Source organism: Styela clava, chromosome 14 (genome assembly GCF_964204865.1).
Source record: "Styela clava chromosome 14, kaStyClav1.hap1.2, whole genome shotgun sequence".
Lineage (NCBI taxonomy): Eukaryota > Metazoa > Chordata > Ascidiacea > Stolidobranchia > Styelidae > Styela > Styela clava.
Window position 1 is genome coordinate 9,450,604 of NC_135263.1, and position 27,996 is coordinate 9,478,599.

The 27,996-nt window shown below is 34.2% G+C and overlaps 4 protein-coding genes across 6 annotated transcripts; 3 read left to right on the forward strand and 1 right to left on the reverse strand.

Moving 5' to 3' along the window:
• The first annotated feature begins 787 nt into the window (after window positions 1-787).
• LOC120340924 (uncharacterized) lies at window positions 788-2,592 on the forward strand. The gene is made up of 4 exons (XM_039409325.2): window positions 788-1,390; window positions 1,488-1,577; window positions 1,690-1,916; window positions 2,176-2,592. The coding sequence occupies exons 1-4, from the start codon at window positions 1,099-1,101 to the stop codon at window positions 2,362-2,364; spliced, it is 798 nt and encodes a 265-aa protein (XP_039265259.2). The 5' UTR covers window positions 788-1,098; the 3' UTR covers window positions 2,365-2,592.
• Window positions 2,593-3,897: 1,305 nt separating this feature from the next.
• On the reverse strand, window positions 3,898-8,004 carry LOC120340923 (stearoyl-CoA desaturase 5-like). Of its 2 annotated transcripts, none has more exons than XM_039409324.2 (6): window positions 7,538-8,004; window positions 6,487-6,615; window positions 5,919-6,049; window positions 5,301-5,380; window positions 4,483-4,712; window positions 3,898-4,215 (listed from the first exon to the last, which is right to left on the reverse strand). In XM_039409324.2, exons 1-6 carry the CDS (start codon window positions 7,593-7,595, stop codon window positions 4,031-4,033), a joined length of 813 nt encoding a protein of 270 aa, XP_039265258.2. In that variant the 5' UTR covers window positions 7,596-8,004; the 3' UTR covers window positions 3,898-4,030. The 2 variants fall into 2 exon arrangements, with proteins under 2 accessions (XP_039265258.2, XP_039265257.2); XM_039409323.2 differs by having other exon boundaries at window positions 5,175-5,380; window positions 7,538-8,002.
• Window positions 8,005-12,030: 4,026 nt separating this feature from the next.
• LOC120341634 (uncharacterized) lies at window positions 12,031-13,952 on the forward strand. Its single transcript, XM_039410176.2, has 4 exons — window positions 12,031-12,307; window positions 12,564-12,653; window positions 13,028-13,254; window positions 13,586-13,952. The coding sequence occupies exons 1-4, from the start codon at window positions 12,034-12,036 to the stop codon at window positions 13,772-13,774; spliced, it is 780 nt and encodes a 259-aa protein (XP_039266110.2). The 5' UTR covers window positions 12,031-12,033; the 3' UTR covers window positions 13,775-13,952.
• Window positions 13,953-18,389: 4,437 nt separating this feature from the next.
• LOC120341493 (growth hormone secretagogue receptor type 1-like) lies at window positions 18,390-27,987 on the forward strand. 2 transcript variants are annotated; one of them, XM_039410008.2, is made up of 10 exons: window positions 18,390-18,646; window positions 20,471-20,603; window positions 21,115-21,237; window positions 22,826-22,955; window positions 23,686-23,814; window positions 24,259-24,386; window positions 25,346-25,476; window positions 25,556-25,648; window positions 25,950-26,091; window positions 26,619-27,987. In XM_039410008.2, exons 2-10 carry the CDS (start codon window positions 20,500-20,502, stop codon window positions 26,761-26,763), a joined length of 1,125 nt encoding a protein of 374 aa, XP_039265942.1. In that variant the 5' UTR covers window positions 18,390-18,646; window positions 20,471-20,499; the 3' UTR covers window positions 26,764-27,987. The 2 variants fall into 2 exon arrangements, with proteins under 2 accessions (XP_039265942.1, XP_077976407.1); XM_078120281.1 differs by lacking the exon at window positions 18,390-18,646 and having other exon boundaries at window positions 19,803-20,603.
• The last annotated feature ends 9 nt before the right edge of the window (window positions 27,988-27,996 follow it).

Consider the following 27,996-nt stretch of genomic DNA (forward strand, 5'->3'; position numbering starts at 1 on the left):
GTATCTTTCATTCATTCAAAACAAATAAAATTTTAATTGTAAAAACATCATAGTTAATGGTTCTTTAGGCCAGGGGTGTGCAACCTTTTTTATTGGCGGGCCAAATACAAGTAACTGGGTGAAGCCGCGGGCCGCAACTTTATTTAATTTTGACTTTCTGGTAGGTGCAAGCACAAAAATTGCCTATATTATTTATTGATCTCACGGCATTATTAGGGGTTCTTGCAGAAATAGTAGATTTAAAACGCATAAACTTCTGAAGAAACTGCTATTTAAATTTTTTGTCACACCGACTTCAAACGAATGCAGTGAGAAACACGTTTTTGTAATATAAATCGTGTATTTTGCAACAGAATTTTGCTAGCTTGTTTTGCTAATATGACTGGTATGGGCTTTGCGACGAAAAAGAATAAATACTCGTTTTGCGGGTACACCATTCGAAATTGTTATTTCTCCGCGGGCCGCATAACTTCTTCTTGCCGGCCGCATTTGACCCGAGGGCCGCAGTTTGCACACCCCTGCTTTAGGCCATTGTAGTCAAAGAGAAAGTAGTAAACGTTTACAGCAATGTTTGTGACTGCCGTATTTGTAACGTTATTGTGAATAATAGAAAAGCGACAGCTATAGCAAAGCAACATGTATCATGCTCCCATAAAACGTGTACTGAATCAATGCAATAAAATATTGTATGTTCGGGATTGATACTATTTGGACAGATTTATCTTTTAAACAAAGTAATTTGAAATAGTGCCCCAATAAAGGATTTATCATAATAGAATTGTTCAAGCATCAGTTGGCACCGTGAAAGGAATACAAAATGAATATTGAGTTTCGTTCGACGTGAACAAGATCCTAGATAAGTATCCAACAATGTTTACTAGACCCGTTCATTCTATTATATAAATACGAGTGATTTACTAAACTTTGAGTGAGGCAGTGAAAATCGTAATCATTTATGATAAACTGTATTTATTTCGATCATCAAATACTGAAAAAGTTATTACTTTTTAGCTGCCATAAACAGTTATCTTCAGTTAACCGTTAGTGTAACGTTTGGAAGTAGTAGGCAGTGGAAGTAACATATCAATAAGTCTTAAAATGTGTCGCCAAATTTTTGCTTTGGTATTAGTCTGCTTAGTTCAGGGACCAACCGCAGCTTTTGATAATAACCCCGCATGTCAACAAATTGAAAACTTTTACCAAACTCTTTGCTCTCGTGACGGCACACCAGCAGGAGTAACAACTAATGTTGCCTCTTATCAAGGACGTCCGGGCAAGAGAGGTCCGCCAGGACAAAAGGGTGAAGTTGGTGAAGAAGGCGCATTGGGTCCTGCTGCAATGGTGGATTATTATCGTATAGAATCAGAAATTGAGAGAAAAATTTCATTAGGTAATTATTTCATTGCATTAGCTTTGTAATTTAGAATTTTTTATTGCACATTGGCAACTTCCCAAAAGACGAATAAAGTCGTTTTTACGTTTTACAGTTCAAAGACAATCGAACGTAAAGTTGAATACGCTGACTGCACAAGTTGAAAATTTGAAGGAAAGAATCAGAACATTGGAACTCAGACAAGGTAATATAGAGTGATAAACTCAAAAATGAAAACCAATATTAACGAGTGAATTAATAATTTAATAATGTTAAAATTCAATCTGATCGCGAATATTTCGGCTGTTACTTTTCAGGTGTATGTGATATCAAATACGACGGAAAATGTTTCTGGGTCGAAGTTCGCGATCATTGGTTTTCTGGATATGAAGAAGCAGCCGCATTATGTGCAAAAAAGAACGGAGCTCCGGCAAATATTTATTCTGCAGAACATTTCAACTTAATTATGCCTTATTTGCGCACAAAAATAATGGCCGGAAGAGAGTACATTCATCTTTGGCTTGGGATGCGATACAACCCTCGGGTATGATTTGTATAAAGCAAACTCGAATAGAATAGTGACTTCAATGAAATATCAACTATGTGCGTGTGTTATTAAATCCTAGCTGAATATTTCTACAACATTATTGCAACATTACTAGCAGGCGAGTTATAACAATTCGTTATATTAAACTCGACCTACAAATTCACCAAATATGTGAAGCTATGAAGCTTCAGAATGATCATAAAACTTTTTCCAGGTGCAGTTTTACGAGCATTTTAATATATTTTTATTTATTCAGACCAATTTGTTGACGCTGTCTGACGGAAGACCTGCATTGTTTAAGCAGATGTACCCAGGTTATCCTACTAAAAACGTTAAATATACACACATGACAATCGTGCAAAGAATTCCATCAAGTCTTACCAACATCGGTTTTCATAATTTCGACCCGATTTTACAAAGGGAGGGCGCTCTTTGTGAAATTTAATGGATCAATGTTATTTGATGAGTGGAGCAATAAAACTTTTAATTTATAATTACCATTGGAGGATAATTCGAGTAATTTTGTAGAATAGCGTTATTGTAAATATGTATGTGGTAAAAGCATAAGAATGTACTTTTATAAATAACAAAAATAAATAGCATGTCAGAAATTGTATAAACTGTCATGTTTTTGAGACTAAGTAGAGGTTGCATGCAGTGGCGTGCCTAAAGGGGGGCGAAGGGGGCAGTCGCCCCGGGCAGCACGTATAGGGGCAGCAGAACGGAGCTTTAGTTTGCGTGTACACGTGTTTTTCTCGACGTGTTATTATTCAATTGGAAGCTGACATAAGGTGTTCAGACTTTTGTGACTAACTGTGGTGATGGTGAGTCAACAATGGATGTTTCCCGACTATTGAGCCCAGAAAAACTCTTCCCATACTCCACGATTGCAACATTTTTGATGCTCGTTTTCAGTGTGGTTTCGCGAGTTAGTGCCTTAAACTGTTGTTCCTGTAGTACCTTAAAATATGTTTCAAACGATTATTTTAATCCAAAATATGTAAACCTGATATTTGGAAGTATCAGTAAAAAAGTTTAGCCTAGTTTTTTTTACAGCTATTTCCAGTCCAGTTTTTGATTAGAGTATTGAAGTAGACAGAATAATCATTGAATTATTTGATCCGCACTGAAATTTCCGAAACTCAACCAAAAACTGACAAATATAGCACACAAAAAAGTGAAAAGGTAATGTTTACAATCATGCGAGGAAATCTGTCTGTGTGGCTACTAAAATGTTTACTGGTGCGTCGCTTTTTCGACATGGAAACAGATATTTTCCAAAAAATGTTGAAGATTTCATTGCTTTGTTTATTGGGCTCGACTGGAATGTTTTCCATACACTGTTCATTATTCCTAAATATTCATAATTGGCTATTCAATTGCTAGTTGCGAAGATCTTTCTCAAAGTTGAAACAGATAAAAACATATTTAATGTCTTCGATGTCAAATCAGGGTCTGTCAAGTTTATCTTTGATCAGCATCGAAAAGGAATTCCTGACTAACGAGATGAAAGAGCTTGTTGTTCTGACATTTGTAGCGAATGAACATGTTTTTGCTAATAAATGTGTTCGATCTTGTAAATATGAGTTTGTTTTTAGGTTGATGATTTATTTAATAAAACAAACGTTTACATTTATTCTCATGCATAACAACATCTATTAATTGTTCATTCCACAAAATCTTTTTGAATTTAGATATATGCGAATTATCCGAAACTCGCACCGGGCAGCAGGATAGTTTGGCACGCCCCTGGTTGCATGTGACAATGTAAAAAAAACTTGCCATCTAGTGACAAACTTAGCGATAATACAAATCCCAAATCATACGTCTGGCATTCTACGTGTATATTTGAAGACATTAATTCCAACTAACTACCGCTAAACTTCCACACTGGAATTACGATGCAACCTGTCGGCGTTCGACTTGTGCCGCCGTCTTTTCTAATTCTTATTGCGCAATTGCGTATATTGCGAAATAGTGCATTGAATCTATCATTAATTGCATAAATGAATATTAACGATGTTTTTCGGAATATCTATCAGATTATATATAAGATTGCTGCAAGTCACTCAGTTATGAAGTTAAGGGTAACTATCTATTATTTTGCTCATTTATTCTCCAGTTCTTCTTTTCCTGGCGCCAATCATTTGTTGAGATATTTTATTCCTTCTGTATGCAAGTCCTACGAATGCCATCATATCAATAAATAATGTGGTTGGGTTCAATTTGCTGATTCCAAATTCACTTGTAGAGTAGTCTTGGGGAAATGCATGATGATAGTTATGAAAACCTTCACCTGTTGACAAAAAGTTATAATAAATATATAAATCAAATGGTAAATAAACGATATTCACAATCATCAGCTTGAATTTTGTTTAAAGTCGTGTTTGTTTCGCGTTGGTCTTGAGATAATAAAGTAGGACAAGGAAGGGCGGCATTTCCAAATCTTCAAAAATGTTGGTTTCGAGCTCATCCTAATATTTTCTATTCTCAGACAAGATATGAAGAGAATTTTAGTAGACTGCAATCTGACGCATAACATCTTTTAGAGTGAATGACTTACCCATAGCAAAAAAAGCAACAATTTTATTTTCTCTGGGATTGATGGAGACATCATATGGTCGAGATCCCAACAAATGTGCAAAACTATTCACTGAGAACGCCGCATTGAGCAATACACAATATCTTGCAACGCATGCGCAATATGAATTCCAGAGTGTCTCTTCCCACATGTAGTACGGAATCAAAGTCGGTATGACAAAACACAGTATCAGGGCCATAGGAATAAAATACCTGTTGCAAATATAAGTAAATAGTACTGAAGGTGTGGTATGCTGAGGTGAATAAGTCTATTGGAAATAAGTTTGAATTTTGCTCTTTCTAGCCGAGCCTATTTAGTATTAGGTAGCCTATAATGGTGGTTCCGGGCAATTTATACGGTTCCATTACATTTGAACCCACGTACATTTGAACCCACAACAATTGCATCTGCATACTATTGCACCTGTGGAATTTTGTTTTTTGTTTTACGAGTATTTGAACCCATACTAACCCTAACTCATGGGTTTTAGCACCCGCATATAGATTGAACCCGCGGATATACACATGGGTTCAAATGTACGTGGGTTCAAATGTACGGTCACCATTTATAGGAATATCTAACAATAACTGCGAGAGAAAGTGCGATACAACCATTTAACCTATCGCAGACAATAGTCGAGCTAAGACGTGTTTCAACTTGTCATTCGTGGTCACCTGCGCTGCCACATTACTACAGGATCCTCTTTTAAGTCATCAAGAGAAAGCTTTTTTCCATTTTTTATTACATCTGGATGTTTTTTAACCAGATGGCAACCAATATGACTGAAGAAAAGGCCTCGCCTGGCATTGTGTGGATCGCCATCTGTTTCTGAACATTTGTGATGCGTTCGATGATCTCGACACCAATCATAAATAGGAACCTGACGTAAACATAAAAGTGTGTATATGAATTATTCTCCTGTGAATATGAATATCCATATATACAAAAACACTCCGCGAAATAATGAACATTACAGTTGCTTATAAATTTTGCTTTGTGACTTGGCGAAAAGTTGGGCATTAGGGTGAATGAGAGAGTTTTCCAGGTATGTGGGGTAATGTGTTTTAAAAAGTACCAAGGCTTAAAGTCGACTTATTTATGTAAGTATATCTAGTGATATCTCCGAGTTTCATAATGTTATTTTCAATGGCCTCACTGTTGTTACACGTCAAATACTCACTGGAAAATAAAGACGAGTCTATTACTCCCAAGTCGCGATGTATTTTATCATTGTCCAATAAATATTTATATATTTAATCTAGTCAATATACGTTGAAAGTTTTTTCAGGTATATTATTTCTTGATTTGGTATCATGAGAATGCTCAATAGACGGGTTTAGCTTTGTGGTATTCATTACATATCCAAATAAGACATAGGAAATTTGTTTTATTTCCAATAAAGCCAGTCGATCACCCACCTGCCATGCCATACAGTTCACAATTGCCAGAAAAATTCTGAGAGGTAATTTTGCTTTATAGGATCTATGACTCCACAGCCTATGAGCTCCTGCAGTTACGCCCAGACCAGAAAGTATATACATGACTGAGGCTGAAAATTATTATATATTTTCTAATTTATAATCTAAATTGGAAAATGTTTGAAAAGGATAGCTATGCTTCATAACATTTTTCCACTTATGATATATATTTATAACTAGTTGATAAATTTATGACAAATATACGTTTTTAAATAAATTATATAACTATGAAGAAATGCATCTTAAGCAGAAGATCCAATATTCACATGCCAGTAACTTAATCTATTTCAGCAATGTTGATCTGTTATCAGTGCGATGTTAGAGATGCGATGTTGCAAGCCTAGCTGATTTTTTTTATCTGACAATTACTCGAAAACTAAGAAAACTGGAATAAATAAATTGTCAACTGTGCTAAATATATATATTGTGTGTTTTAGTTGAAAAAAGACAACAGGTCCCTTTACTTTTAGTTTACTGTTTCAATAGTCTAAGTGAAACTTGAACATACCTAAAAAAATTGTGTTCATCTTAAACGTGTGCACGCTTGTCAAAGTATAAATGAATATTATATGAACATATAGGAGGACTATTATTTTCTTCCATATCAGATCATTCCAATAATTTCTTTTGCTGGGTTCTGAAAAGAATTACAAAAAGTTTTTGTCAATATTGAACAATAAAAATTAATTCATTTTCAATGAACGTCTTTATAAAATTGGTATTTAGCAATTCAACGTTTGTCAAGTTATAATGCATGCAATAACGCATGCATGAATCACAGGAAGCACGCCACTGATAACTTTATTTAGAAATTAAAATGGCTATTACACCGTAATGGAATAAAAATAGGTAAGTCAAAAAAACAATCCAAGTATTCTATCAGTTAAGCCTAGCTTATGCAACAGCCGTTGTTGGCGATGGAAACCGTAACCAATCAAACGTCCTAACAACGGCGAAATTCAATCAATTTTTCGTAACTGTTACAATAGCAGAAAAATAATACCAAATTTGCTTTTTTGTTTATTCTGTTTTCGATCGATACCAAATCGAGGCTATTTGCTCTAAGTAAGTTTTAGAGTCACATACTGCAGTCGGTTACCATAATATATCGATCATCTGGACCCGACTGCAAATCGTTTAATTGTATCAAGCCTATAGGATACGGCCTGAAGAAAATAACCGTGTTCAAGCATTGGATAAATATTATACACCCACTCCTTTGTTCCCCACCCTGTTCTTACCCAAAATGAATATAAATTTACTAGTTTTCAAAATGTAGCTTGTTAGTCTATTTGTTTAGGAAGCACTCGGGCGTTTTAGTTTTTTTGTGGTGAAATGGAAATCGCCACTGGAAGCTCTGGTCAACTTCGATCCTTATGCAGATAAAAGTGTCTAAACTAAACGACACAATCATACTCTACCCGGTGGCCAAAACAGCAAACTTTATTTTATTAATTTTTGTTTTTTGATATTAATGAAGCCCACTGACAGTGGTAAATATTGACACTGAATCTATATTATTAGGTGAAAATTAAAAAAAAAACGATAAATATTGATACCTTGGATTTCTTTGGAGTTTATTTCACATAAACGCTGAACGCAGTCATCTGAAGACATATTCTAAGTTCAATATTGGCCTTAGAGTAGAAATTATTCCAACTCTTCTGAATAAGATACATACATAAAGATTCTTTGTCAATACAATTTTTTCTGAAAGGGATTCAAATTGTTGAAAAAACGCCTACTACGAGATGACAACTCAACAATGCGAGTATCAAAACTTACTCTGATGAATCTCATTTCGTTGGGCATAGTCTGTGAACATTGCGCTTGAAGACCATACGCATGCGCACTTCATGAGCTAACTCAAGTTATCAAGAGGTATTATTCCTTTATAATTCTGCATTCTTTTGTGTTTTTATTTTTACCACATAAATGTAAATATCATCCGTTCTAACAGATTTTTTTTTCTGTGATTTCTAGCCTCCGAAGTAACCTTGGCTATGCCATCATATCACAAACATTTAAGATATCATCTACTTTTCAATATATAATAATATTTAGGCAACATTTCTTTCATACCGCGATAGATTGCCATCTGTTCTTTATATGCATCATGTCAGCATTTTCCGAGCTATCTCCGGAAACACGACGCTGCTCAAGATGTTACGAATATTTTGACAAATTGCATGCATTTTATTCATGTCGTGAATCAGAATGCTTGCTAATACTTCAATATAATAGGTCTCAGTCAAACACCACTTTCAATGATTCTGATAGTCAAAAAAATATTAGGTATTCGTATTACTTCTCAGTTGTATTGTGTCATTCTAAAACCCATTTATATAGCCATCGGCACGATTGGATTTAAGGATAAGTTCCTAGTGTTGATTGGAAAGCAAGATACTTTGATAATTGCACAATAATAACTACATTGGGAAAAGTAGTAGGTCTTATACGATTAGAAAGAGTTTAACGTAATAATTTACTGATGGTCCCATATTTATCGTCTCTATTAGTTATAGAAGGCTATGATTTTATCAATAAATGATTTCTATTTTTTGACATTGTTCGTCTACAATTCTTATACTTCCAATGCAACAATACATAGGGCAACTTATAACAGGAGTAGTCTTTTAATTACGACTGAAATTACCCTGAAGCACGATTATATAAAATGTGTTGCAATGTGAACATCTCCTTGTATAGATAATCTACCAATAAACAAATAGAGTCAAAGGCTCGTTAAACTAGAATAAATTAGAACTCGATTAATAATTTGAGGAAATTTACTAAGTGGTTGATAATATAAAATCTTGTATAAACTTGTAGCCAGGTGTATAAAGTTATTTTTTATTTGTCGTAGTTTGTGAGTTTGGCAAGAGGTACGGTATCTCCATTTCGCTGTTTTGTTTGAATTAAACTATGCAAAGTTCCTATCTGAAAAATATAGAAATACACGGCGGTGAAAAATTGGTAACTAACTGCATTGAGTTTTTATTCTAGTCATTAATGAACCTCAAGTACCATCTAACGAAAATATACCCCCACATGAAGTTTTTCTAAGTGTGAGATATTCTGCTTGGTCTATACAAGTGCGAAAGTGAAATTTTGGTGAAACTGTCAAATTTCGGAATAACACGACCCGGCCAGCACCGGCGGCATCTCGCGCAGAGTGATCTAGAAACTACTTTTCGGATTTCTGATTTGAGCACTTTAATTGGTATTTATATTGTAACAACATATATATGGATTATATTAGAATGGAAGTCAAACTCTCAAGCAATCATGGCTTATCCAAGAGACGCCGTATTCGTACGTTTAGCAAAGAATATCAAGTGGTCGAGCGCAGTGAATCCCGATCTTTTTCAGTCATGGACTTCTTTCAAAATATTATCATGCCGATGGACACTTACTTTTTTTAAGACTGACCTAGGCGCATAATTTTACACAGTTACATTACTTGATACCAGTGTTGACACCACCACATACTCCCCACACACAACTTAATGGTATAGTTTTCGATATATAGTTTGGAAACTGGTTGTTTCGTGTGTATGTGGATGCAAATGTGCTGTGACCCACAGCGCCATATGTGAGGAAACGGGATATCCGATGCTTAAAGATTAACCCAGTCGGTCACAAACGAATGCTGCTTGTTTCTCTAATTAACGCAGTGATTTTGTGCGAGTTGATGTAGCCTACGTCCAGTTATGGCCATTATCTTCTGCGACCACATCCAACATCGTAGATGTTATGGCTCATACATTTTACTATTGTTTGTATTGCGGCCCAACAATAAAAGACAATGATATTGAAACAACAGGCCTCAGTAAGAAACTGAATAAAAATTCAGGAATTTAAATAACCAAGCCAATGAAAAACATTGGTGAGTTAGAAAATTGATATTTTGTACATATTGGGGATTTTCCTAAAGCAACGTTCCCCAACCGGGGAGGAATTCCCTCCGAAGGTGGAATTTTGATGTTCTAGGGGAGGAAATATCCTCAGCTAATTATCCATATAAAATTGAACAAACACGATACTACCGCCTTTCTAAAAGCGACACAACATGCTGCTACCAATGTAGCCAAGTGTGACGTAATACCTGTAAAAATTAAGAATTATACACCGCAGCACATATCAGAACCGGTGGCGCAAATAAGGCGAACAGGTAAGATAAACATGAGACCAGTTGCAAGGTTGGGTTCGAATCCCACTGGGTTGATAGCTAGTTATTGAGTAGGGCTTCCCCTTGGGTCAGAGAAGAGGTTAGGAAAGCAACCGATCGGGGGGTTGGTACAGACAGGCTAGAAAAAGGAATGATTGAGAGAGATAATAAACATATAGAACCGGAGTACATATAGAGAGAAGATAGAACATATAGAGAGTCGCACAGTCATACCGAATTAATGGTCGGGAGAGATGAGGGACGTACAAAACCGAGTTTAGGAAAGAGGCCGCTAGAGAGTGACATAATCGAACCAGGCAAGGGAATCAATGAATGGGTTCCGAAAAGGTAAAGAGCAGACTGAGCCCGGGTCGGAGAAAGGGTTCAAAAGACCCCTGATAAAAATCTTTTACTAATAGTACCTGCAAAAACAATATCTTATCAAAGTATATTTTATACTTTGAACAACCTTAGAACAATCACGACAATTCTACTTTGTTTCACTAAAGTTGTATATATATAGTATATTTCTATTTTGGGGCATTCGTGTTTGAGTGCGATTTTGTGTTTTTAAAAGTATTGACTCCTGCAACAAAAATATTTTATTAGTCTTGTATTAATAGGTCATAGAAAATAGAAACATAAGATAGATCTATATCACGTTAAATCTTAAAACTTGCTTTTGCTTGTCAGCTGGTCAAATGCATTCGAAAACACTCGTCACAATGAATCAAACGTAAATGTCAAAATGATGAAGACTGAAGAAACGAATTTTTGTTTGTGTTGTCAAAGGAAAATCCAGTATAGTTTTTCTTGTGCTTTATAAAACATCAAACTATGAATGCAAATGACTCACTTAGGAATCTTGTTTATTCCTGTTTTATTCCCTCGGGATACCTCTTCACAGAATGTGTACTCGTGCTAGCATGTCAAAATAAAGAAAAGAACGTCACATCAGTATGAACTAAAGTTACGGCATTGCTACCAAGAACGCTATGAGGACCGTGCACTAATAAGGTTGTTAGAAAACAATGTCTGGTAAACAATGATGTAATACACATCGCCATACGTAAGATAGCTATCACACACTTCATAGTTAAATAAGTGTTGTAGTAAAGGAGGACGTCTCAATGAGAAGTCGAATAGGTTTGGTTAAATCACTGACACTCCACGTTGAACATGATTAGTTGTGGGATAGCAAGTTGACGACGTATTTTGAAATTTTCATGAAAAGGCATCACGATCTTGAATGCGAGAAAATATAGTTTATAAACAACCGGGGGAAGCGTATTCAGGAGGCAATTTTTGATTTTTTCTTTCTATGCTTTAAAGCAAATTCAATTCGATTCGAGACCTCTTGTAGAAAAGCAAATACGCTTCTAAATGTTAATGGTTTGCAAGCGACCGTTGAATGACATTTTAAACAACCATATGTGTATATACACTGGTCACACTTTTATGTATGTAAATATACACTTGAATGGGTATATTTAAATGGAAAATTCAATAGTCAACTTCAATAGTTAAAGTTTACCTTTCTGTTTTGTATACCGACGAAACATAGGTTATCTTCCATGTCAATAATTGGACATATAGCATTTTAAATGTTATTTTAGGTGTAAGCGAAGGTGTCTTACATTCAGTCTGAATTGAAATCTATTTAATTCAGATGTTGAAACTAGGTCTGTATCACTAAATCGGGCGGTATTGAGTTTTTCAGAGTTTTGCTGCTATATTACTATACTCTTCTTCAATCCTTGTTAGCCATATAGTGTGAAAAGTTATCGTTATCAATACAAGCCACATCATATGCAGTATAGTTACGCACGCATATGGTATAGTTTATTCATTTTTATATGTTTCTTATACTTCTCATAGTTCTTCATGATGATAAAGTTTAAATTGCTTAGCTTCTTAATGCTTTTTTGCTGGTCGACAGCATCCGCCAATCCTAGTGCAGGTTGTGTGCATGCCAAGCAGTTATATCAAACCCTTTGTTCCCAAGATGACACACATGCGGAAATCGAACAAGGTCCCCCGGGAAAAAGAGGGCCTGTTGGACCGAAAGGTGAAATTGGGAGACCAGGGCCTATCGGGCCTCCAGCTGCTGTGGACTACAATCGCATTGAAACAGAAATAGAGGAACAAATTTCATCAGGTAGGACAATTATTTATATTATTCTAAATATGCTTAACATCCCTGTGGACAACCTCATTGAATAATAAATGCAAAGAAAGTAGTGTATACTCCTAGAATCAGACTTTGTCATTTTCTGGTATTTGGAGCGAAGAGATGCATTGATGTTTTTCAGAAAAAAAAAGCGGCTTATACTCCACATCTCAAATTGATTAGGTATTATTAAGATATACCGAATATTAAAAACAAATAAAAAATTATCCCTTTGTATTTTCAGTTCGCAATCTTGCAAACTCGAACGAACGAACTTTTGTCTTAAAAATTGAGAAACTGGAAGAACGAATCAAAATTTTGGAAAGTAGAGAAGGTAACATAGTTTAGTCCTGAAAAATTCTTTATTGAAACAGGCAAATATAAAACGGAGTAATGTATTTTTAATGAAAACACTGCCCTAATAGTTTGTAAAGTCCGCTCAATTGGTTACAACACCCTGGCAAGTCAATGGCCGAAAGTCGATTGCCAGACTAAATAGTGAAACAAAAGAAGATATATATATAGCGCAATCAAGCCTCTAGAACTGCTATTAGAGCGCCACACCCGCAAATATGTGATGACAGTTGATTACACTAAAGTGTGTGATTTATTCAAAAAAAATCACATTAGCCTTTTCATTTTTTTTTGAGCAGAATACAACTCAAAAAAACCTAAAGCAATCCCAATATTTCTCACGTTTAATACCAGGCGCATGTGAGATAAAGTACAATGGAAAATGTTTCTGGACAGTGACTCTGGACCACTTCGTACCTGGTTATGATAAAGGGGTCGCCATGTGTGCAGAGCGTAATGGATCACCAGCAAATATTTATTCTGAGGAACATTACAATATCATCATGAGATATCTTCGATCGAAGACATTGGCAAAGCTGAGTGCTATTCACCTATGGATAGGAATGCGAACAAATCCAGCCGTATGTATCTCTCTTTCATGAATTTTAGAAAGTTTAAGTGATAAAAATATGGACCTGTCTACATAATAGTATTTGGGTAGTAATTGGAATCTTCTTTTTGAAGTTTATGGTAATAAGATCTTCACTGTTTTGACTACTTGATGTGTCCATTTGAATTGAAAAGGGATTTATCATTTTTAAATGATATTGACTACAAAAAACTGTAGATAGTGTAAGTAATAATGCACACACAATGTCTACACATGACTAAGATTTTACTTTTAATTGTTAAATATGGCCAAATATGTTTAGTCAAGCTACGTTATGTGACAGGTAATAATATTTTTTTCAGACTGGAACTGTTACACTTTCCAATGGAAGTCCAGCTCCATTTATGAAATGGTATCCAGGAAGTCCCTCAAAAGATCTTGCTAGAACACACATGACCATTGTTCAAAGAGTTCCATCGTCTAATCCATCCGTTGGTATTCATAACTGGCCACCAACAGCAACCCGAGAAGGCGTACTTTGCGAACTATGAAGCAATGCTGATTTACTGCATTCGTAGGGTATACCGATTGTCGAATAAAATTTAGACTTTAAAATATGTTTTCATGATTTTTGCATGGTAGAAATCCTTTTTACCCTGCTATTTTTCAAGTACTATATCAACCGCTATCAATTGACATATCTGTAGCAAGAATAAATTTTTGTTTACATTTCCGTCAGTATTCTTTCCAATTGAACTTCATTAGAACAAACTTGTATTGAGCCTTATTCTGAGTTAAAAGGTGGTAATTGCAAAAGCACAGAATCTAGGTAAAACATATATGAGCAAGACTGAAAAAATAACTTGAACTCGAAAAATAATTTGAAAGTAATAATTTTCATCTTTTTTTGAAATTTGTCAAACAGTCATGATCAAAAATGAAAGTTGTTTAGTACTTACAATAAAACGTTATTACAATTTTCAACCTATAGGTATTGTAAACACATAATTAGTTCAAATACATGACGCCTGCGGCATGTTCATGTGACAAGGATTTCTTTCGTAGTACTAACAGAAATTATAAATCCAAATTTATCATTATGCTATTGATTGTGTGCTGCCCAAACAAATTTTTATGCGACTATCCTGTAGAAACTTTGACCGCACTGTTGTTTAGTATGAATGGACAAACTCAATAGAAAGCACTTTTAAAAAACAAAAGTTATTCTCGATGTATGTAATTGAACGTATTGCGTTTCGAAAGATAATATTTGGTATATAAGAGTCATGCGGTATATAGCAAGCCGACGATGGTGATGTTCGTTGAATTTTTTGAGCTATTCAATTTCGATATAGATGTTACGACGAGGTCTATATCACGAACTAGGGTCATATTGAGTTTCCTGCTATATTAAACTCTTCTTCTGCAACCATATTTAATCATAGTGTATCAATCCTTGCATTAATGCAGGCGCATCTTGTGTAGTACATGCTTCTGTTCATCAGGCAGCGAAGAATTTACTCAGTTTATATATTTTATATATAAATCTCTATATTATAGTTCTTCATCATGATAACGTTTAAATTGCTCAGCATCGTGGTGATTTGTAGCGCGCCGACAGCATGCTCCGATTCCGGTCCAGATTGTGTGCATGCTAAGCATCTATAGCAAACACTTTGTAGGCAGACAGAAATTGAACAAGGTCCCCCGGGAAAAAGAGGGCCCGTTGGACCGAAAGGTGAAATTGGGAGACCAGGGCCTATCGGGCCTCCAGCTGCTGTGGACTACAATCGAATTGAAACAGAAATAGAGATACAAATCACAGCAGGTTTGACGATGATTTTTATTTTTCAAAGTAGGTTGGAAATACTTGCGTGTAACTTTTTAATAGTATATACCTCGAGAATAAATTTATCATTTGCTGTGAGGGTTTTTTAATTGGAAAGAAGATAAAAATTTATCTTATGTGAATAAAACCTCAGGAAATTGACCATGAAACACAAACCTCAAGTAGATTTCAATCATTCCCCTTTTTATAATGCATTTTGATATGATTTTTAAACTCTTCTTTAGGTATTTTTAGTATATAGCTAAGGATATAAAACAAATCAAAAGTAGTCATGTATGATCTTGAATTATCCTGTCATTTTATGTATTTTTTACAGTTCGCGATCTTGCAAACGTAAGAGAACGAAATTTTGCCTCAAAATTGGAGAAGCTGGAAGAACGAATCAAAATTTTGGAAAGTAGAGAAGGTAATCTACATGTAATAAAAACGATTAATGATACTATTTTAGTGTTATTTTTATTTGGAATGGAGCATTAAATATCGCTCAAAAAGATTTTCTGATAAAGCAGACAAGTATAAAAACGGAGATGTGGATTTTGAAATGAACAATAGTCCGCCCAATTTATTGGGCCATGATATGTCAGCTACCAAACGTCGATTGCTATGAAAGCGAACAACATAAGTTTCACTGTAATGTCAGCGCAGTCTATCTGATTGAATATTCATTAGTAAAATATGCCTATAAAACTATACAATGACACAATATTATACTAAACTGTGTAATCTATTCAACAATTTTCACAATAGCTTTTTTCAACTTTTCTTCATACTTGTCTGAGCAGCAAACGACTCAAAAAATGGAAATCTATCCTACTATTTCTCACTCTTAACCAGGCGCATGTGAGGTAAAGTACAACGGAAAATGCTTCTGGGCGGTGACTTTGGACTCCTCTATTGGTTATGATAAAGGAGTAGACATGTGTGCTGAGCGGAATGGATCACCAGCAAATATATATTCTGAAGAACATTACAATATCATTTTGAGATAACTTCGATCAAAAATATTGGCAAAGCTTGGTGTAGTTTATTTATGGATAGGAATGAGAACAAACCCAACCGTAATTATACTTACCTATAAGAAATGTCATAATATTTAAGTGTTATTAGATATTTCAATGGTTTTTAAATGCCGTAATTATAAATTTCCTCTCTGAATTTCCTCTTGGCTAGTTTTCTAAGTTTTGACGTAGTCCCGTAGTATGTGAACCCAGATGGCGTACACTGGAACGTAGTGTGTGTACCAGGTTAGGGTTAGCCATAATTTCAGGTACAAGTCATACGGGAGTCACTTGGCCAGTCCCCGAACTCGCAATCGAACTAAAATAAGGAACATTGGAATAAAATTATGGCTTAACCCTAACCTGGTTCACTTACTATGTTCAGGTGTCCGCCGTCTTGGTTCACATACTACGGGAGCGCCGTTTTGACTACCAAATTTATTTTTGATTTCCTGTTTACGTAGCCGAAAGAGATATCATTTATAGTTGTCAAAGAATCTTTCCTATCGAATATTTCGTACATTGTGGGCGTTTTAACACCATATAGTCTATAACACACGAAGAAGATTTTCAATTGAATCATAACTGATTTGCGTCAATGGCCAATCCCACATTGTTACAATATTGGTAATATATAATGTTTTTTTATTTTAGAATGTAATCGTGACACTTTCCAATGGAAATAGAGCTCCTTTTATAAAATGGTATCCAAGATATCCCTCTAGAGATTCCGATACAACGCACATGACAATTGTTCAAAGAGCTCCAACGACTAATCCATCCGTCGGAATGCACAATATACCACCAACATCAACCCGAACAGGCGTACTTTGTGAATTATAGAACAACAAGTGGATGTGAAGAGATTACCATTTGAATTTTTATTATGATTATTTTCTTAGACTGTTCTGGCATTCCAGAACTATGACGCAGGTGTTTCTATGGCAATGTTGAATTGCTTCAAGTTTCTTTTCAATCGCTATGGAATCTATTTCTTTCGGTATCAGAAATGCTTTCTTTATTATTAGAAATGTAAATTTTTTTTACTGACTGTCCCAAAGTTAAGTTGAGCATTTTCTTGTGATAGAATAATGAAAAAATATATTATACTTCTGTAGAACGAATATCATGTATAGCGTCTCCATTTGCTTTATTCTATTCAATTTCGTAAGCGTGTTTCATATCCCCAAATAATAAAAAAGCTCAAAGCACTCTCAATATTTTAACGAGCCCTGTACGTGTCAATCGGGACTATTGAAGTAGAGTAGTATGAAATTGATAGAGAGAAATATTTAATTATTTATATCGACGTCTAGTATTTATGTCAAATTATTTATGTTGCTCTCTGTCACATGTAGTATCGAATTAAGTGGATAAGTATCAAAAATAGCACGAGACAGACAGGAGAAGTGATACGATTTAATGGAAATAGGGCATCATTCATAAAATGGCACCTAAAATCCACCAACAACCCCAGGCAATACACACATGACAATAGTTCAAAGAAGCTCTACCTCCCTCCAACATTAGTATACATTACTTAGACGTCATCATGAAAAGACGTTCTTTGCGAGCTATTGACGACTAGAAAACATCCACGACCATTCTATGAATACATATTAGCGAACATTAAATTAATCATTTAAAAAGTCTAGCTGATTTCACCAAACGCTTTTAGCAATTAGATCTTCGTCGTTAATACTCATATACAAATGCTATTTCACTGTATTGAAGTATCTTAAATTTTGTTGATGAAATACTTCGCTATCAGGCATTTAAATACTTTTATCACAAAAATATCTGAGGTCGTATAATATTTGTATTTTATTTTCAGTTCTCAGTATAATTTTACCTAAATAAGGAACCTATAGTATAATGTGCTAAACATGTCTACACCTATTGACCAAGTGTGAAGTTAAAAATCAACTGGAGAATCGGGGTAATTTATTAACAACGTTGTGATATCATGTCACCAGCGTCAATTTCACAGCGATCGTCTGTTAAATATAATCCTGATTACATATGTTTCCAATTTGCTTCGCGGTACAATTTTATGGAAATTTGATAACTTATTGTGTCCATGTTGACGTGTTACATGACGTTTTAGACATAATGTGGTAAAATCATATAAATATCGCGGTATTTGATCACAATTGATTAAATAGTTGAATCTCACAATTTTATACAAATTAAAATCTATATCATTTGAGTCTACATAGCAAAACTTTTCATGAATCACTTATATACTCTTTCCAAACAGAGTTAACGATACCAGTTATTTTCAAAATCTCATTATTAAAGGTATGAAATAACAGTCACCATAATTATTATTCTCGTGTCGATGTGGATTACATGGAATTATGCATTACAACACGTATTAACAGGTCCAGATAGAGTCCCCTATATAATTAAAAATGCTGCTCCGCATTTTCATTTGTGTCTCCGATTTCGGAACCCAAGACTAAATTTTCTGAATGCTACATTTCATACCGTTATGCAGACGTAAGTTGTGTTTTGGCGAAGCCTTTGGTCATAAGCCGGTATTGCTGTAACGTTCGCGCAGCCTGGCAATTCAGGTTAATTTAACTTAGAAAATCTTTGTGATGTGGTTTACCATAATTTCAGTAAAAGTGCAATCAGACGAAAAAATCTGTACAGACTATACATGTGGGCCGTTCTAATATACACTAGGTTATGTACTGGATTTTATGCTAGTCGAAGTTGAACTCAGAATACGCAAATGTGCTTTTGTTTACAGCAAAAAAAAAGTTGCACTTGAAAGCAATTAGATTGTCGCTATAATTTTGATAGATTTGATTTTTAATCTTTCTCAGATTCTTAAATGACTCTTTTGCGGGTTCGGTTCGAAAAATTAGTTTTTAGTTTGAGCCCAAAACTTTGCTTCAAAACAATAGGTTTTCAACAGCAATAAGAGAAATATATAAAACATTAGATAGAAAAGATTAACCGCATGCCACGTTTCTGTCTCTTTTGAGTTTTGTTCGAACAGAAGTAAGAAACATTCAAGACAAAAACATTGGTACATGCAAAGAAGGTGGAATAAAAAAGATGGTAAACAAATATACACAATTTAACAATAAAGATTCACCGATTTTAACATTTTGGCTTTCATGGCTAAAACAAATTATCAAAATTGCCAACGTCTTCAACACTCCTGTCGCAGAAACCCAAATTTATCTATAGCCTACGTGGGATCCATGTTGATTTATTTGATCGGTTTTGAACTTTTCCAAATTATCTGTCAATTCTCTCTTATTTATTCAAGTTCAAGTGAAACTCTGTTTTTAAAAAAAATGATTGATTTCTTAAATTCGTTGTTATATAATTCAAAGGTAGCACGTAATCATAGCCTGGAACGAATTCAATAATGTGCTACTGATGAGAAAATAATTAATTTTTCGACGCCACTGTATAATTTTGTAGACGGAAACTATAGATTTTTGCAAAAACTCAAACTACAAAAACAAACAAATAGGGTAAAAACGCATAAAACAGTATCTCTTCAAAATAGTCCTAACGTAATAGTAGTATGATTCAATACAAAAGTATAATTTCAGAATAGCCTAGATGAAATTCCTACCAGTTTTTTCGCATAAGTTCTCAATCTAAATTAGTTAGTTGCACGCTTTAAATCTGTAGGCTCAATTCTTTGAATTTAAATTACAAGCAGAAATTGCGCTCGAGCTATATTACAATGAAACAACGATTTGAAGATATAATCTCAATTTGGTATCGTAAGATAGATGCTGGTAACAAAATATCGGTTAATTCAAATGCTTCGTAATATTATGCCAAACAAGCAAATTCTTTGTCATCGCTATTTGAATATATTTAGACTTGCGATTCAAAACGTTAGCATTCACCTCCATGTTATACTGTTGTACAAGCACACACAGTAGCCAAACCTAAATTGCATTACTACGCATGAATCCTAAATTCATCTAGCCAATATATGAATGATTTAAACTTGGTCAATCAGATAATATTCAATTTGATAATACACTATTTATAACCGGTAATTTTCAATTTTTGAATATATAATTATTTTATGATCTACATTTTAATGACGATATATCGCCGAACAAATTAGAAGTTCATAAATGACGACCGAGAAATCGTATTGCCTGTCGGAGTAACATCGTTTTTTAATAATTATCGCATGTGTGTTTGTTTATTCTGTTGATGCAGAATATTGATAAGAACAAAGAACTGTTTGGCAGAGTTGACGATATTTCGCGTTTTAAATCTGGGAGCGTGTCTATCAGAGAATCACACCACACCTTGCGGCAACATTGAACGTCACAGGTCTCGCGTTGTGATTTATGCTGAACATATTTCATAATTATTCCACCTATTAGCTAAGAAAATTGTTTTCGTAGACCTAGGGAAAGAGACAATAATTATCATTATGTCGGGCATGGAAATCGAAGAGTTAATTCTAATTAACGAATCAACTCATTTTATCAATATGACTACTATGGAGATGACATCAAGTTCACCTCGTTACATTTCGTAAGTACATTTTTATTTTATAGATTCGAAGTTAGTTACAACAACTTATACATTACAAACAATTTCATTTGCGTCGAACTGGGCTGGGTATCAAATTTTTGTTATTTACGATCAACAGAGATTTCGTGTAACATTAACTATTCTTGATTCCATGCTTTATGAGTTTTCAAAATCTTGTTCAGATATTATAGTCATAGCGATGCCGTATAAAGATTAAAGCTTTTTTGTTTAAATTGTTAATTAAAGTAACATGATTCGCACACTAAATAAACATATTTTATCTCCAAGTAGAATTTATTACAGATTGACTAAATAAAGTAGTTTTATTGAATAGTGAGGGGGGAGAAAGAGTTCTCAAATAAGAAAATGGTGGAACTTAACAAAAAAGTTTTGGAACTACTAGTTAATATTGAGGAATTTTATTTTGGGTAATAATGAAATTCCTTCCATATTTCTGCTATATTTCCTGTCAGGAAATGATCGTAAACTTTTTATTTATATATATATTCAGATTGATGGATCAAGTCTTTTCAATGGCGCAACTCGTTCCGATTTTAATACTGTTTGGTGTTTTTATGATATTTGGAATGCTTGCGAATGCTGTTACATTTATAGTTATATCAAACAGTAAAAAGTAAGTGGAAAATAAATACTGATTTTACCGGTAAAATACCTAATCTTTGTATTCGAATTTTGTAAAACTATTGCAAATGTTAGTACATTTGAATGAAACGAAAAACAACCATAATTTTACTTACTTGGCCATCAGCACATACCTGTGTCTACGGAGGTGGTAATCTGTACGGATCTGCCCAAAGAGTTGACTTGAAACATATAGTCTTCGTACGTAAATTGGATCAGATTATATGTTCTGATAGTACATGTATAACAGTTTTTGACATATCTTTATATTGAACTTTGAAAATAAGATTTATGATAAAACCGGTGGTTGGTGCATCAGTTTTTTTTTTTGTAAAATCCACCAACCCATTTTTATATACATATTGTGGTTATACAAAATTTTACAGTGATAGAATTATTTTTTAATATGTTACCAAGAAATATATCCGTTTTACACCAATTCAAAATGAAAATCTTTATTTTACTATCGTTTGACTGAAATGATATTTACATTTTGAAGATACTTCCGGCATGACAGAACCTCATAAGAAAAAATGGTACTCCTGGAATATGAGCACAAAGATGTCGCATAACCTGAACCATCACCTTAACCATCTTGGTGCGCATAATTCAGGAGGTCCGAAAATATATCCCGTTCTTTACGTAACTAAGTTTACGGCACCTACCTGATGTTAAGTTTTGCCTACATAGGACATACTTGTAACAATCGATAATTTACGTGCACCAAGCGATAGATCCTTTTTCATAAATCAAAACTGAAAGCTAGGCATAGATCGTGAATGGGGCTGTATTTAACAGAGTACTGAAGCAATCCCCTATATTCGTCAACGTCAAGGATTGGGAAACAAAATTCCAGCGTCATAAGAAATTGTACCACAATTTGGGGCCACTTGGCGCATATAAATTCTTGAAAATTAGGGGCAATAGTCGACTGATGATTTGGAGAAATAATATATAGTAAACAGTACGAGGGAAAATTAAATCAGCACAATAAAATTGTAACTTGAGTACAAATTATTTATGTTTTGCATTCAGTTCCAAATTATTTTCAGTTTACTTTTATTTTGGTATGTTGATATAATTGTCGATCGATCAAAATATTTTAATAGTTTCGATAATAATTAGAAAGTACTTTAATTCAAGTAATTTCAAACTAGCCAATTACAATTACTCAGCTTAAATAACATATCGCCAATTAAAATAAATTAGTCCAAATTGCCTCACACATCATGCGTATTCCAATCCATAACAAAAATCGTCGCTTTACGTAACTTATTGACACAGTGAATGAGACGAGTGATCGAACTGCCAGGATGCAAAATAAATATTTAAAAGACATATAACCACGTCGCCACGGATTTCATTTATATTGTGACGTAAACAATCATAAATATTTATAATCATCACCTCGTTTCGAATCATAGTGACGTTTCGTTTATCTGTCAGCTCAATAAATGATCATTTGAAACAAAATGTTGTATTCAATAATGCGGAAGGAAGTAAATTTCTTCCAATGGAATTCTAAATTGAATTTGAGGTAATATAAACTTGCTTTTTATTTCAATTTTTTTTGTTTGCAGGACGGCTTTTAACGTATTCATTATGAGTTTGTGCGTTTCTGATTTTTTATCAGCAGTCAACAGTCCCTTGATTGTCTACAGAGCTTTGAAAGCATTTGACGATTATCGACTCCCCGTATTTTTTTGCAAGGTAAGATTAATCTCGTTGATATGATAGGATTTTCCTATTTAACCCGTGGGAGAAGAAAGTCGATGAGACGGCTTAATGATGTGGCTGACATTACACGGCCTCTCGTCCGGTCACCAGTCCATGTCGGGTATGCAATTAGTTAACGCGGTATTTTTTCAGATGTATTGAATTGGGTGATACAATATTTAGAACATAACAAATAGCTATACATAATAATGAGGTGCAAATTATGACGTCATTTGAAAGTGAGAAACTATAGTTCATTTTACTTTAGCTTATCACATTTTACTTCAATGACGTCGTTACACTATCGAAATTCTTTATCGCTATTTGGATGGAGAAACGAGCCATGTACATGTTTACTATAAGTTGCAAATGTTATGAACTGAAGACAATTTTTGAACCCCAAAAATTAAATACTTCGCTATCCTCAGTCGAGAGATGTTACTTCGAAATGTTTATTTCGTGCCGTTCCCTGATGTAGCATCTCTGTATACACTCTGACTCAGCTTTGTAGAGTGTTTTGTCCAATTTAATTTCTGCATTGTCCATATTTACCATTTTCGTTTTTTCGTTATATATGAAATATATATAGCCCCGGTTCATCCCTTAAATAATATTTTGCCATAATCATTAGTGTGGTTATAGAGCTAACACTTTCGTGTAATATACTTTTATCAGAAGCGAACTAAACTTTTTCCAATTTAACAGTAATTTGACTCTTTTATAGCTTGGATTAAGCATTGACTATTGGACATCAATTTCAACGATTCAACATATTTTAATCTTCAGTTTTCTTCGACTTTACTGCATCAAGTTTCCTCATAAATTCAACAGAATAACTGTAAATGGTTCGACGGTGAGATATACAAAACGATATAGCAATATAGCAAATATATGGGCACGGAAGTTGCGCACTGGTACTGGGTTCCCATGTTCCATAAAAAGTGTTTCCATGGATTAAAATAATACATCAAAACTTTGGGGGGAAATTTGGTCCCGTGGAATTCAGGATAATTCGAAAACGAGAATATCGGTCGGAGACCGAAGATTTCGCGTGCATCTAACAGACAGACAAATACCTATCAACATACTTACCGATTAAAATCGATAAGTAATAACTTCTTTCGTATGGTTTATACGAGATCAGTTAATAACTTGTATTAATTTATGCCAATCGTAGAATTCAGACTAAACAGAGAGAATAATTAATCAAAATGCTTGAGGTTCGCTGTTGTGCTATCCTCCATTGGGTACTATTTATTTGCTTATTTGATTCCTCAATTTTTTATTAATTTCACAGATTAGCATTGTTATCATCTGGTTCGAGACATTTTTCGTTGGCTTTCTGGTCTACATGTTGTGGCCCGATGTTCAATACCTTCCTGATACTATTCCTCCGCGATTCAAATGTGGAATGACACGAGCTTGGTGAGCCCGTTAAACTTATATGTACATACAAGTTGATCGCATAAAACCACTTTTTGAAAAATGAATACCCTCTCTAAAGTGCAATTTTTGTATTATCATAGATTCTGTTGGATGTTCTTTTTTAAATTCAGCGACAAATAGTTTCAATTCCATTCTAAAGTATATGTTTGCTCTCACATATCAAAGTAGCATGCCTAATTTCATATTCCTTTCGGTCAGCTCTTTTCCAAATTCACCCTATTATTTGACATATTTGCGACTCAATGTTTTATTAGAAGCCAGCCATTTTTTAAAAGAATATAAGAATGTTATGTCTGACTCTTGGCAAATATCAACACTCGTTTTATCAGAAAAACCAAAACGACCAAAGCATACTTACTTGTACGCTATCGTGACAGGTCATTGCATTCCACTTTTTCATATGACATTCATTATCATCCGTTCTATTCTTTCGATCAGTTCAAAAATTTCACGCTTTTCAATATAAGCAACCAACTTACGATTAAAGTCTTCGTAAATAAATCTCGAATGTTATCGAAACATTTTATTAGTGGTTGGGCTGTTTCTTACTTTAAAAGGTGTGGTAAAAAGTATTAAATTTCATTATTTTAAGACATCCTCTTCCATTTATGACCACCTTTAGCACGAGAAGAATGTATTTAAAATGTCTGACAGGTGATGATGCACCATATAAATGGTTTATTTTCATATCAAAGCTCATTTGAATATACGATCGTAACTGCGATATCTGGTAATTTTGAAAATTTCAAGAAAATTTGTATTTTCCTACCGGCGATAAGGCAGCAATTATTGGGGATTAGTAGTAGATTGCTTTGCTTATTGCACAAGAATAAATTGTCGACGGGAAATACGCTGGTCGAAATTTAGACGCCCATCACTTCGAAATTATTAGGTTTAGTTTTGACGTATCAAATAAAATCACAATTTTTTTATTCCAGGGCACCAACCATGTTCCAATACGCCATGATCGCGTTTCCAATTTTCATCTACGCGCCAATGGTCTTAATTTTGCTGACATGTTTAGCGGTAGCAATTGTTTTGCTGCAGAGAAGACGTGATAAAGAAATAGGTAAGCCTAAGATTCTCTCTCTTTCTCGTTTCCTTTTTCCACTAATTTCTGTCACATCTTTAATGAATGGTATTTCTAGGCGGACGAGTAGGAAGCAAAAAAGAAAGATTTGCATTACTGCAACTGGCACTCATTGTCATCTCGTTTCTGATCGGGTATTCAGCTGATGCATGTAAGTTTTTAGTAATGTGCAAGTGGCAGGTAACATGTGTAATGTAAAGTTTTGTACAGTTTTTATCGAATTGCTTTCAAAACTGGGACATTTCATTTATATTGCATATGAATATTTGTAAACACCATAGATTATTAACAGAGTAGGAAAAATAGGAACTGTCATTTTTAGGCAAATAGTAGTAGTACCTGAACAAATACATTCTAATTGTCAACTTGACTCAATCAATATAATTTAATTTTATATATTCATCAGCTTTCACATGGGTTATACTTTTTTTTTAATTTATTAAAATATATAGCTTATCGCGTGACTGCAATATCATCAATTCAGAGAGGAAAGCCGATCTCAGCTCGAACAGAATTGATTTACAGCCTAATATCGCATTGTCTGTTGCGATTATCTGAATGTCTAAACCCGATTTTTTACAATTTTTCATCCAGGTATAATATATATATATAAATTAATTTGATCCTTTTTGTTAGAGCCAAATTGTACCTACCTATTGTTTTATTTTTGCTGTGAAAAAAGTGCTAATGAAGCAATCGATATCAAATTTTCATCACTTAAAGATGGAAGAAGTCTCTAGAAGGCTATCAGTTTAATTTGTTAAGATCTTGTCTGGGTGCTATGGGGCTCGTTATTCACCACGAATTTCGCTATTTTGTGCATATTGCGTCTTTGCTATGATAGTGGGTTGTAATTCTCGCTTGAAATATTTAAATGATCAGGTATAAGATTTCCACTGCGGTTAGTCGTTTGATCGTCGTGTCAATACATCTGAGCATTGCTCCATTTTGACGAGTACGGCGCAACAATAAAATTTTTGACAACAAAGCAAAAAAAATGGATAGTGTTCTAAAACTTAGAAGTGATTATTTCTATAAACTTTTTCTAATGTATCCAAAAATATGCACCAAAAGAGTCCTATCCATAAAAATCGTTAACGCAAGAATATCAACTATTACAGCGAGCTACGGAGTGCAACGAAGAAGTATATTCTTCAGAAGTTTGAAACAATTTCTTCCTCCAAAATTGGCCCGCTAGACACAACCAAAAAACACCAATCAAGCGACACGGGAACAACTTCGAAACGAATTTCTTCGTCAACATAACGAACGAATGAGGGAATTTTCAGTTTCGTTTTCTCATTTAGTCGAAAGGACTGGAATGGTTTTACAATTGTTGCTGCAATTTGAAATCGTACAATGTTTTTATTTATATTTTCAACTGTCAACTGCTTTCATGTCAACTGCTGTTACAAAAACATTCTAGTCAGCTAGGGTTAATAAGTTACATGTAAATATTGTGATTTGCACATTTTGTTGTCGAAAAAAACTTTGTCTATTTGCATAATTTTTATATAATTTCAACTACACTATGAGTTGCATAATTACTAAAATAACTGCCGTAATTATAATTTGTGACCAAAGTTGGAAAACGAGCACAAAATGTCATCAATAGCACCAATATTAGTTTCAAACTCGTACTATCTGTACTGTAGTCACTTACTGATCTACAGAGCACATAAATTCTGGCATGGAATGTTTTAGATCGGTACATTAGCTCGGATTTTTTAATGTGACAAGAGTATAATATACAATCATTAACTTACACGCGACTTTTGTCGTGAATTCTTTTTTGTAGGTTCGAATTACTATTTAAAAAAGTTTTATTACGCTGGACAATAGTCAATTAGACTGCTCATTTTGTCCATTTGGAGTTAGACAATTGTACAGTGTCCTATTTTGCACAATTTATTTCTCTGTTGTGGTCAGACTTCGTAAACGTTCTCTTTTATTGTGAACATTTTTTTTTCTGTTGTGGTCACACTTCGTGAAAAGAAGCAGTGCTATTTCAGAAGCCGTGCTAAATCATCAGTAACTTTGCCAACGTCGGTCACTGATTTATTGAATAGTCTTAATTGCATTACAAAGATTCGGCTGATTCCTCGTAAAACTACCGTTTTTTTCGATAACTGAAAACATGTTTAAAAACATTTAGCCCGCGCATTTTATTAGAAATCCGTGCCATAAATTTTGATTCCATTTGTTACAGTTAGTTCAAATCCTATCTACGGCTCTATTTATAACTTTCTTTTTGTTTTTAATTGATATTTACTATTTTTTACTTGTTGTTCATGGAATGGGAGTCCGATATCTTCATGCATCTATGTGCTTTCCTATGAGATTCTTGCTGTAAGCTAACAACGAATTACTAACGTGAATCTAACTGGAAAATTTCAACGAGTTCAAGTTTTGGTATCTTGATGTTGTACCTTTGTTGTATTCTTATTTTAAAATATAATTGTCAAAGATATTACATATATATATACTGTACTTGTTTTT